The sequence below is a fragment of the Marmota marmota genome, unplaced genomic scaffold (assembly GCF_001458135.2).
Source record: "Marmota marmota marmota unplaced genomic scaffold, marMar, whole genome shotgun sequence".
Taxonomy (NCBI): Eukaryota; Metazoa; Chordata; class Mammalia; order Rodentia; family Sciuridae; genus Marmota; species Marmota marmota.
The window spans coordinates 326,019-339,154 of NW_026000338.1; the positions used below are offsets into that span (position 1 = coordinate 326,019).

At 35.7% G+C, this 13,136-nt stretch overlaps 1 protein-coding gene across 1 annotated transcript in view; it reads right to left on the minus strand.

Moving 5' to 3' along the window:
• Window positions 1-13,136, minus strand: part of Atp7a (ATPase copper transporting alpha) — a 129,705-nt gene that overhangs the window by 50,825 nt on the left and 65,744 nt on the right. Inside the window, exon 3 of the mRNA XM_015505870.2 lies at window positions 5,337-5,478. Coding sequence (XP_015361356.1) covers window positions 5,337-5,456 — 120 coding nt within the window. The 5' untranslated portion in view covers window positions 5,457-5,478. The remainder of the gene's footprint in view (window positions 1-5,336; window positions 5,479-13,136) is intronic.

Below are 13,136 nucleotides of genomic sequence, written 5' to 3' on the forward strand. Positions count from 1 at the left end.
ATACACAAAATGTTCTAGTCACAGTATGATGCATACACTTAAAAATACAATGAGCGGGCTGGGGATGTGGCTCAAGTGGTAGCGTGTTCACCTGGCATGTGCAGGGCACTGGGTTCAATCCTCAGCACCACATAAAAATAAAGATGTTGTGTCCACCAAAAACTAAAAAATAAATTTTAAAAAATTCTCTCTCTCTCTCTCTCTCTCTTAAAAAAATATAATGAGCTTCTAATAATTAGAAAGAATCCATTGGATTCCTAATTTTAAATCTTGCACTAAATCTGATGTTCATTGAAAGAAAGCTCCCTTTAGAATATTAACATCTGCTCTGGGTACCATGGCAAAAAATATATCTTTGCATGAGGATCTCAACTTGTCACAGGAAAACCATTCTCTGATTGAAGCAATCTGATCAAATTCCAAAATGGTATTTACTTTCACCATCATTGCATTAAAGCAAAATTATAGGAAATTCCAGCAAACAGATCCACCATCAATATAAAGATGACTTAAAGATGATAAAACCCAAATATTAAAATGATAAGTACAAATGAACACTAAAACGGCACATCTGGGGATTGACTCATTAAGCCCTGGCAGTGAAAATAAACATGTTCAATACTAAGCAATTTGTAGCCTAATATTTAAGAAAAAACTTTCTATCCATTATTGTTATTATAGTAACAATCCTCAAAATTTTAGCAAGAAAGAGATATTGTTAACTTCTTTGGGCCCTTAGATGCAAGTTAGAGAGAAATGGGGGAGAATGGGTGCAAATCAAACTTCATGAAGTATGAGAAAGAGTGCTTAAGCTAACTATACTACTATCAATACTGAGAATCTCAAAAAGTGATAAGGGAAAGGGGGAGGGCAGCAAAAATCCTTGGAATGGCAAGTAACTAGTGTGGAGATACACTAGGTAATTCCAAACCACTAGCCAGGGATCTCTACCTCTTAACAACAAACTTTTAGAAGCATCAGAAAAACACCTTAACAAATTCAGCTGCTGAGATTCTCATGCAAATGAATAGCAAGTATTCTCCTAGGTGATGGGTATAGGGAGGTTTCTTGTACTAGCCTCTCCACTTTGGTGTATGTTTGAAATGTTTCATTAAAAGTAAGTATTATGGGCTGGGGTTGTGGCTTAGTGGTAGAATGCTTGCCTTGCACACGTGAAGCCCTGGGTTCGATCCTCAGCACCACATAGAAATAAATAAATAAATAAATATAAAGATATTAAACAAAAAGTAAGTATTATTCCAAGCCAGGCACAGCTGTGTACACCCCTGTAATCCCTGCGGCTTGAGAGGCTGAGGCAGGAGGATCACAAGTTCAAAGCCAGCCTCAGCAAAGGCAAGGAGCTAAGCAACTCAGTGAGACCCTGTCACTATATAAAATACAAAATAGGGCTAGGGATGTGGCTCAGTGGTTGAGTGCCCCTGAGTTCAATCCCTGGTACCTCCCCCCTCCAAAAAAAGTATGTATTCTTTAATCAAATGAGGCTTATCCTAGAAAAGCATGACTGTTTCAACATTTAAAAATGAATGTAATGTGTCATATTAACAACTAAAAAAATACATGATCCTATCTAAATTCAGAAAAAGCACTTGACAAAATTCAAAATCCATGATACAATTGCCTATGTAGAAAATTCCAATGAATCTACAAAAAGACTAATAGATTTAACAAGTCAGTTTAGCAAGGTTGCAAGATACAAACTCAACATACAAAAATTATTGAACTTCTTCTATAAGCTCATCATGAACAACTCAATTTGAAATTGAAATTTAAGAAACAATACCATTTACAATAGCATTCAAAAACATATAATACTTAAATATAAATCTAACAAAATAAGTACATGAATTACATAGAAAACTACAGATCCCTGATAAAAGAAATCAAAGAATATCTAAATAAATGGAAATTAAACCATATGCATAGACTGGAAAATTCCATATTGTTAAGATGTTAACTCTATCCAAATGAAACTATAGGATGAACAAAATCCCAATAAAAATTCCAGCAGACATTTGTGTAGAAACTTATAAACTGATTCTAAAATTTATATGGAAAGGAAAAGAAACTAAAATAGCCAAGACAATTTTGGAAAAAAAAATAAAAGAAAAAGTTAAGGAATCATAACATAAGTGACTTTAACACTTATTATAAAGCAGATTTTTGTATTTAGTTAGCTCAGCCATAGAAACAACTTTTCTTTACCTCATCAAAGGTGAAAAAAACTTTTTCCTAATTGAATTAACTTGTACATATGGTTGGGCATAAGTGGTTAATTTTGTTTATGAATATAGATGTTCAGTTTTTCCAGCACTATTTCTTAAAAAGTTTATTCTTCCTTCACTGAATTGCCTTTGTAATTCTGTTGAATATCAATTGACCATGTTTATTGGTTTACTTCTGTACATTCAGCTGGGCATGGTGGTGTAAGCCTGTAATCTCAGCAGTGGCTGGGAGACTGAGGCAGAAAAGCCATGAGTTCAAGACTACTCTGGCCAACAGAATGAGAACCTGCCTCAAGAAATAATCATCTTATTTCTGCACACCCTATTCAGTTCCATTAATTTATGTATCTGTCCCTTGGCCAGTATCACACAGTTTTGATGATTGTTGCTAGCACTTTGGGTTCTTCTGTTTAGGAGATGCCACCAAACCATTTTGCTGCTTGTATGTATGTGGTACTGGGGATTGAACCCAATGACAATCTCCCACTGAACTACATCTTCAATCCTTTGTATTTTTTGAGACAGGTCTTGCTAAGTTGCCCAAATTGGCCTCAAACTTCTGATTCTCTTGCCTCAGCCTCCCAAGTCACTGGAATTACAGGCATGCACCACCACACTGGGCTCTTATTTCTTTATAAGATTTATATTAATATTTCATGTAAGTTGTATAAAATTAGAATATCCATATAAAGATGCTTGTATTATTATTATTAAGTAAAATTCTAAAATAAATTATAGCAAGAAATGTGTTAAAATGGTATTACCAGCTGGGCGCAATGGCACACACCAGTAATCCCAGTGGCTTGGGAGGCTAAGGCAGGAGGATCTCGAGTTCAAAGCCAGCCTCAGCAACTTGGCAAGGCCCTAAGCAACTCAGTGAGACTCTGTCTCTAAATAAAATATATAAAGGGGCTAGTGGGGCTGAGGTTATGGCTCAGGGGTAGAGTGCTTGTCTCACACATGTGAGGTACTGGGTTCGATCCTCAGCACCACATAAAGATAAATAAATAAAATATTTTGTCCTTCAATAACTAATATACACCAAAAAAATGAATAAAATAAAAGTCTATATTTCTCTTTTAATTTCTTTTTTAACATGATATACACTTGTAATAAAAATAAATGCTACAGCAAAGATCTCTTTGCTTTATAGTGTGGCAAGCAGCAGTATAAAGCAATGAAAGTATCACATAGAATCTTATTCACAAATATTCAACTGTTGCTGTAGTGACAAAGCAGCCATAAACAACACATACACAGACAAATGAGTATAGTTACATTCTAATAAAACTTTACTTACTGACAAAGTTGAATTTTATATAATTTTCATGTACATAAAAAATTAAAAAGATGTTTGTTTGTTTTTGTACTGAGGATTGAACCCAGGACTGCTTAACCATTGAGCCACATCCCCAGCCCTTTCTATTTTTAATTTTGAGACAGGGTCTCTCTAAGTTGCTTAGGGCCCTGATAAATTGCTAAAACTGGCCTTGAAGTACCTCAGCCTCCAGAGTCACTGGGATTACAGGAGTGAGCCACCACTCCCAGCTCAAAAGAAGATACTCAAGATAATCAATCACAGGCAGGCTGGGTTTGTGGCTCAGTGGTAGAGCACTCACCTAGCATGTGTGAGGCCCTGGGTTCAATACTCAGCACCACATAAAAAAAAAAATAAATAAAGGCATTGCATCCAACTACAACTAAAAAATAAATAAATATTTTTTAAAAAAAGATAATCACAGGCAACTCATGCAGTCTTCAGAAAGTTCTTTTATAACCTAAACTGTGTCTTCAAACCATAGTACACTTAGAATGTTCTTGATGCTCAAAATGTAAAATAGCAATGTATTCTTCCTTGGGCACACCATATAAGGTATACCAGTCATTTTCTAGACATTTTCCTATTGATTTTAATTGCAAAAAAATCACTGTCACCATATAAAAGATTAAAAGAAAAAAGGAGCCGAAGATAGCTCAGTGACAGAGTGCTGCTTGCCTAGCATGTACAAGACCCTAGGCTTAATCCTCAGCACCAAAAAGAAGAAAAAAGAGAGAAAGAAAACCCCCTAAGCCATACTATGAAAACATATATTTTAGTTCAGTATGACATTAAGAGTAATAAAAAGCATAAGTATGTAAGTATTTATATACTTATAAAATATAAATCTATAAATATACAACCACAGTAATGCTAAGATTCCATGTTCCAACGTTTTTAAAATTTTTCTTTTTCTTCCTTCATTTTTGGTTTGTTTTTACTTTGAAATGGGCTCTCTCTATGTTGCACAGGATGGTCTGGAACTCCTGGACTCAAGCAATTCTCCTGCCTCAGCCTCTGATGTCCTCAGCCTCCCAAGGAGCTCTTGCCACCACACTTAGCTTCTCCTTTTTCTTTTTAATGAGGAATTAATGGAATTAACAATACTTATTTGGCTTCGGTGTTAGAAGTGTAGTAGTCTTTACTGCCAAATGTCAGTGTGTGTGTCTGCTTCTATCCCAGTGTTAGAAGTAATTTCCTAACACGATTATAGTCAATTGCATTTATTTTACTTCATTCATTTTAAACAGTAATTTTTTTTTCATTTGCAGTACTGGGGATTGAATCCAGGAATGTTCTACCACTGAGCTATATTCCCTGCCTTTTTAAAAAATTTGATTCTCTGGGCTGGTGCTGTAGCTCATTGGTAGAGTGCCCGCCTCGCACGTATGGGGCACTGGGTTCAATTCTCAGCACCACATAAAAATAAATAAAGATATTGTGTCCAACTACAACTAAAAATATATATTTTAAAAAATTTGATTCTCCTTCCTTAGCCTCCTTAGTTTCTGGGATTACAGGTATGTGCCATCACACCCTGCAAGAGTAACTTAGTTTTTAATAATAATAATATTATTATTTTGGCACTGGGGATTAAACCCAGGGGTACTTTACCACTGAGCAATACCCCCAGCCCTTTTTATTTTTAATTTTGAGACAAGGTCTTGCCAAATTGCTGAGGCTGGCCTTGAACTTGTAATCCTCCTACCTCAGCCTCTGGAGTTTCTGGGATTACAGGCATATGTACGCCACCACACCCAGCAAGAGTAACTTACTTTAATGTGATGTACACCATTCACTTTTCCAATCTGCTGTTCAATGGTCCAAACACAGGAATTGCATGTCATTCCTTCAATAGAGATGGTAACAGAATTCACACCCATACTTGGATCCATTTTTTATTTCTTCTTTACATTCCTGTTGAAAATAAGAAACTCATAATTTCAATTATGGAAATAATCTTTGCTCAATTTTTCTCCCATGTCCCCAATTGAAAATGTGTCAGTAATAAAACATAGTCAACATTCTTTTCTACTTTCTTAGGTAAATATTTTCGTTGCCTCCGATAAGACAATGGAATACTATTTCTATGGCCAAGTTAACTAAAAACAAAAATGCACGATATTCAAATACTAAAAGTAACTAGGCTTTATAGATTGCTTTCCTGATTTCTAAACATTTTTCCACACACAATCTCATTTAATATTGGAATTGGACAGAATGAAAAGCTAATCAAAAAATGTCAGAAGTCCTTAAAATGGCAAATAAGTTCCTACATGAGTTCCAATTCTTGCCAACCTCAAATTAACCTCTCTGACCTCCTCTCCTACCACTTGCCAAACCTTTCTCTTGTGTCAGTCATAGTTGTTGTCATACCTGGATGACTACCACCTTATTCCCTTAGTTTCAGATTTTCTCTTAGATATCTGCTTAGCTAACTTCCTTATCTCCTTCAAGTGTCTTTGATCTAATCTAACCTAAACTTCTTTCTTTCCCCCCCCTTTTTTTTTTTTTTTGGAACTGGGGATTGAACTCAGGGATACTTTACCACTGAGCCACATCCCCAGCCCTTTTTTTTTTAAGTTTGAGACAGAGTCTTCCTAAACTGCTAGGGCCTCCCTAAATTGCTGAAGCTGGCCTTGAACTTACTATCTTCCTGCTACAGCCTTCTGAGTCATGAAGAATCCCACCTAGCTAATCTAACCTTCTTATTAAACCCTATGTTGACCACTTTATTAAAATTGCAACCTACATTCTTTCCACACATACATAACTTGATTCTCCTTACCTCTGCTTTATTTTTTATTTTTCTCATAGAACTTACCACCTTCTAACATATTCCATAATTTGCTTATTTACTCTGTTTATTATCTGTCTTCCTGTGGTAGTTTGAAAAAATGTTAGTAAGCCAGGTGCAGTGGCACATGCCTATAATCCAGCAACTCAGCAAGTTTGAGGCCAACCTCAGCAATTTGGGGAGGCCTTCAACTTAGTGAGACCCTGCCTCAAAATAGAAAATAAAAAGGGCTGGGGCAGTGGTAAAGCACCCCTAGGTTAAATCCCCTGTACCAAGAAAAAAAACTAATAAATTCTTTGTCACTCCTTCCTCCATGACTTTGCATGCACACTTTGTGTGCCCTGAACTTAGCAACCTGCTTCTAGTGAACAGACTATGATAAAAGTGCCAATGTGTGATTTACAAGATTAGGTCATAAAATGCATTGAGGAGGATTCCTCCTGGCCTTCTCTCTTGAATCACCCAATTCAGGGAAAGCCATTTGCATGTATGAGGACATGCAAGCAGCTTTCTATTGGGAAGTTCATATGGTAAGGAACTGAGGCCTTATTTCAATGACCGGGAAAAACCTGAGAACTCCAGACAAGAGAGAATGGTCTTAGAAACTGCTCCTTCAGCCAGGCAAGATGGCACACACCTGTAATTTCAGGTATGAAAAGAGGCTGAGGCAGGAGGATCACAAGTTTAGGACAGCCTGGGGAACTTAGTGAGACCCTGTCTCAAAATTTTAAAATAGTAAAAAGTTTTAGGGACGTAGCTTAATTGTAAAGTACCCTGGGTCCAATCTCCAAACAAACAAAGAACAACAATAATGACACAAAAAAACCTCCTGCTCCTTCAGACCTAAATTAAGCCTTTAGATGACTATAGCCCCAATCAATATATTGACTACAATTTCATGAAAGACCTTGAAACAGAACCATTCAGCTAAGCTGCTCCCAAATTCCTGGCCCATAGAAACTATAAGATAATAAATGTCTCTGATGTTAAATCAGTAAAATTAGGAGTAATGTATTACATGGCAAAAATTATCAAATACACTTCCCAATAGAATGAAAACTCCATGAAGTTAGGATTGAGTTTTTCACTGATATTAGGTTGAACCACATTAACTTATCATGGCTGCATGTCAAAAATACTCAAATATTGGCAATTTCATATAAATCAACCTGATATATCCCATGGAAACAGTGATTTTCTCTGGTGAGAGGCATTAAATTGTTAGGGGATAAGGTTGAGAAAAAAGAATTTTCAATATATAACCTTTTGTACCTTTCATTCCAAGTGGTAAAACAATGGCTTCAGTTTTGCTAAGGTCAGAGAAGGCTTTAACAGAAACTACTTTTGAACCATGTCTTCTGCTATTTAAAAAGCAAGATGATTAATGGATTCTTGTCCAACTTACTTTTGTGGAGCTCTGAACAACACAACAATCGAGTCCAGTGTATTTTGTTACAGCAGCCTGAAATTTTATATAAATGTGTATACATTTTATACATATGTGTATACATTCTCTTTAAAATTTGAGATGTAATTTACAAGCTAAAAAAATCTATCCTTTTAGGTATTACACTTCAGTAGTTTTTGTATATTCACAAGAATGTGCAACTATAATGACTATGTAATTGCAGAACATTATTTTACCCCCAAAAGAAACCCCACGCCCATCAGCAGTTGCTTCCTATTCCCCTCTTCTCTCAGCTGCTGGTAAATGCTAATTTACTTTCTACCTCTAAGGTTTTGCCCATACTGGTCATTCCATTTAAATAAATTCATTCAATGTGTTCTTTTATGTCTAGATTCATTCACTTAACATGTTTTCAAAGTTCATTGAAAAGTTGAAAGTACCAGTACTTGATTCTTTTCAGAGTCCTGATACTGTTCATTGAAGCATGAAAGATTTTAGTTTTCCTAAAGTCTGATTTATTTGTGTATATGGTGGAGTCACTGGGGGACAAACCCAGGGCCTCGTAGCATGCTAAGCAAGTGTTCTATCACTGAGCTACATCCCCAAACCCCAACTTACATTCTTTTATATATGGATGTCCAATTCTTCCAGCACCATTTTAAAATGGCTTTACTAAGAAATAGTTCATATATAATTCATATATTTCAAGTTTAGAATTCAATAGTTGTTAGTATATGTGTAGATATGCGCAACCATCACCACAGTCAATTTCAGAACATTTTCATCACTTCAAAAGAAACTCTATACCCTTTACTATCACTTTATGTGTCCTAAACCCACTACCCTCAGTCCTAGGCAACCACTACCTTCTGTCAACATAGATTCCTCTTCTTGGCTATTTCATATGAATGGGATAATATAAAACGTGGTCTTATGTGACTGGCTTCTTTAGCATTTTTTCAACATTCATCTATGTTGTAGCATGTATCAATACATTATTCCTTTTTATGGTTGAATAATATTCCATTGTTTGTATATACTATATTTTGTTCATCCACTTTTCAGCTGCTGAACATTTGGGTTGTTTCTATTTTGGTCTATTATGAATAATTATGCCATAAACATTCTTGTACAAATTTTTGTATTTTCATTTCCCTCGAGAAATACCTAGGAGTAGACTTGCTATGTCTTATAATAACTCTGTGTAACTAAGGAAAGGCAAGACTGCTTTCCAAAGCAGCTGAATCATTTCATATTCTAACCAGCAGTGTATGAGGATTCCTATTTCTCTACCTCCTCACCAACACTCGTTATTATTTGACTTTTTTATTCTAAACATCCTAGTGGGTATGAAGCGGAATCTCGTTGTATTGTGCATTCATATTTCCTAGTCACCAGTGATGTCAAGCATTTTTCATAATCTTATTGAGTATCTATATATCACTGAAGAAATATTTCTTGGGTTTTTGGGGTGCTAGGGCTTGAATCCAGGGTCTCACACATGCTAAACACATTCTTTGCCACTAAGTTACATCCACAGCTCCCTGAAAAATGTTTATTCAAGTCCTTTACCTATATTTTAATAGTACTGCTCATTATTTGGTGTTGAGTTGCAAGAGTTCTTTTTTTGTTTATTTGTTTTTGAGGTACTGCAGATTGAAACCAATGGCACTCTACCACTGAGCTTCATTGCCAGAATTTCTTATTTTTTATATCAAGACAAGGTCTCATTAAATTAAAATCCTCCTGCCTCAGTCTCCATAGTAATTGGGATTACAGGCATGTACCACCTCACCCAACAAAATGGTTTTTGATTGTTTGCTTTGCAGTATGGGGGATCAAATCCAGGGCTTCATACTGTCTAGGCAAGCACTCTACCGCAGAGCTACAAAAGTTCTTTATATATTCTATGTTAACCCTTATCAGATATATGACTTTGAAATATTTTCTCCTATTCTGAAAGTTGGTTTTCTATTCTCTTGATAGTGTTCTGTTAAGCACAAAACTTTTCAAGTCTGAAGAATTTATCCACTTTTTCTTTTGCTGTCTACATTCTTTTTTTTTTCTTTTGACAGCACTGGGGATTACACCAAGGACCTTTGTGCATGCTAGGCAAGTGTTCCACCACTGAGCTATATCTCCAGCCCTCCATTCATTTCTGAAACACAAATATCTTACAAAAGTTAGAAGAAAAATTCATCCCTAGACCCACCACTATTGGTCTGAAATTTCAACCAGCACTACTTCTAGAACAATTATTATTTATAATATTACCTGATCTAAAATAGTATCATAGTTATTGAAGGATATGAAAAATAACCCCCAAGTTAAAAAGGGGACTAACAATCCCCAGGGAGAAAGGAGGACAGTGTGACCTGGGGTAATGGGGACAGCACTGGGCTCTGGACATTCATTCTCCCTTTCCCAGCAACAATGGGTTTTGAATTTTTGCAACTGTTTCCTGATTTGTGCCTTGAAGTTGCATAACTATTCCTTGTGACTGCCCATCTGATGCATTTTACAAATGATTCAAATCTTGTTATGAATCAAATCTCATTTATTATGAATCAAAACTCACTCAAACTTATTAATCAAATCTCACTCAAACCCTATAACAAAAAAATCAGACCCCTCCTGTAATCAGTTGGCATTTTCTCTCCTGAAAATGTGCCAATCTGCTGCTTAATAAAAAAAAAAAATCATGCTGATTCATTGAGGTCTGTTTCCTGTTTTGGTCATTTTTGCTTTCAGTTATTAGTCTATTTATATTATTTGCTTTTATAGTTATGGCTATAGCTATTCCAAATACTTACCAATTCAGGTATGTTCACTAATTCTTCTTAAGAAACTAGTGTTAAAGTGTTACCTGTTTTTACACAAAGATTTACATTATTTATTCAATATAAATATATTTTGTCTACTTTTTGGTTCTAGTGTTTTTCTCATGGAAAAAAGTCATAACCTTTAAAGAGTCACACTGACAAAGATTTTTACCTTTTAGTAATCTATGACTTGCAAATAATCTATATATAAAAATAAGCTATCATCACTCTGAGAAACTCCATCTTCCTTCCTCTAGCCAGAACAGCTGCTACTACTATTGTTCTCTAGAACAAATCTGAATCTTTACTTTTTAATTTTTTGGTACCAGGGTTAGAACCCAGGGGCACTTAAGCACTGAGCCACATCCCAGTCCTTTTTATATTTTATTTAGAGACAGGTTCTCACTAAGTTGCCTAGGGTCTTGCTATATTGCTGAAGCCGGCCTTTAATTTGTAATCTTCTTGCCTCAGCCTCCCAAACCTCTGGGCATGTGATTATAGGAATGTGACTGAATCTTAAGAGGAATAAGGGGAAAAATAGTAAAATGGAATCAGTTTAAGGAAACTAGAACTAACTGTTTTAGTTGAAAAATTTTTCTCTACACTGCCTTAATTTTCTATTGCACAAAATTTCATGATTTAAAGATTATTTGTTAATTGGTATCTTCTTGTTTTTCTTAATTAAAACAAAAAACTTCAGCAATACTTACAAATTTAAATAGTATAATGAGCTGGGCACAGTGGCACACTCTTGTAATCCCAGCAGCTTGGAAGGATGAAGCAGGAGGATCGAGAGTTCAAAGCCAGTCTTGGCAACTTAGCAAGCCACTTAGCAGCTTAGAGAGACCCTGTTTCTAAATAAAATACAAAATAGGGCTGGGGATGTGGCTCAGTGATCCAATGCCCCTGAGTTCAATCCCCAGCACCCCCCACCCCGAAAAGGGTATAATGTACTTCTACATATCTTTTCATTAACTTAACAGTTGTTAAGATTCTGCTATATTTGTTCTATTCTTTCTAAATTACTTCAATGTAAGTTTTAGAAACCAACATACTTCACTATGCATTTCCAAAGAATAAGGATTACTACGTAATCACAATAATTATCACAGGTAAGAAATTAACAATTGCACATTACATAATATTCATTCTCTAAATGACCCAAGAGCAGTCTTTGTAGCTTTTATTTTTCCCAAATCAGGATTCACACATTACATTTGGTTGTTACGTCTTTTCTTGCTTCATTTAACCTAGGAAAGCCTCCTTCATATCTCTTTTCCCTCTACAAAGTGACTTAAGAATCCTGGTCAGTTGTTTTGATAGATATCATATCTTCTTTTTAAATATTTATTTTTTTAACTGACACAAAATAATTATACATATTTATGTGGTACCAGACTATATACAAACAATGCATATGCTGTATAATGTTCAAAATAGAGTAGACCAGCTATCTCCTCAAATGTTCAACATCTTTTGGTGGTTAAGAATATTCAAAATCCTTTCTTCTTGTTGGGTGTGGTGGCACATGACTATATTCCTAGCAATTTAGGGGCCAAGGCCAGAGGATCACAAGTTCAAGGCCAGCCTCAGCAATTAAGCAAGACCCTGTCTCAAAAATTAAAAAAATAAATAAATAAAAAATAAAAAGACCTCAGAATGTAACTCAGTGATAGAGCAACCTGGAAACAATGGGTACAACCCCTAGTAACACACACACACACACACACACACACACACACACACACACTCTTTCTTGCCTTTCTGAAGTCTACATTAACTATAATTAACCTACTGTGTAACAGAACAAACTCTTCTTTGACAGGTGATTGCCCATGGGAATTACATGACCTGATGATTAAGATAAGGTCAGTTACTACAAAAGAACAAAAGTCTAGATAAAGCAGAAAAGTAGTAATTGTGAGCAAAAGATACTTGGGACAAAGAGAATAGGACTAACCCCAGTGGACAGTCCAAGGTTTGGGACCCAATACAAATGTGGAAATGTCTCTAGGAAACAGTAAAAGAATATGAAAAGTGAAATAGAAAATTTAAAAAACAGATATTATCAAAATTCTACCCAGGGCAGGTCCTTTGCCTTTTAGAAACGAGATACTTTTATTTTGCAGCACATGGCTGCTGCTTGCCTACAAGACAGACTACTCAAAATGCTCCAATATTTTATAAATCAAATAAGGTTTATGAGGGTTGATCAAGAAACATGGTTTTATGGGAAAATATCAAGTTCAAACAACGGAACTGATATCAAACTTTCGGAATATAGTACATTCTGTAGATCAAGGCTAGTTTGCCTTTTTAGGTAGAAATGGAAAACTGAAATATATCTGGGCATGGAGGCACACACCTGTAATCCCAGCAACTTGGGAGGCTGAGGCAGGAGGACCACCCGTTCAAAACCACCCTCAGCAATATAGTGAGGCCCTTAGCAACTTAGTGATACATTGTCTCTAAATAAAAAATCAAAAGGGCAGAGGATGTAGCTCAGTCTTCAAGTACCACCAGGTTCAATCAACAATACCCCCCCCCC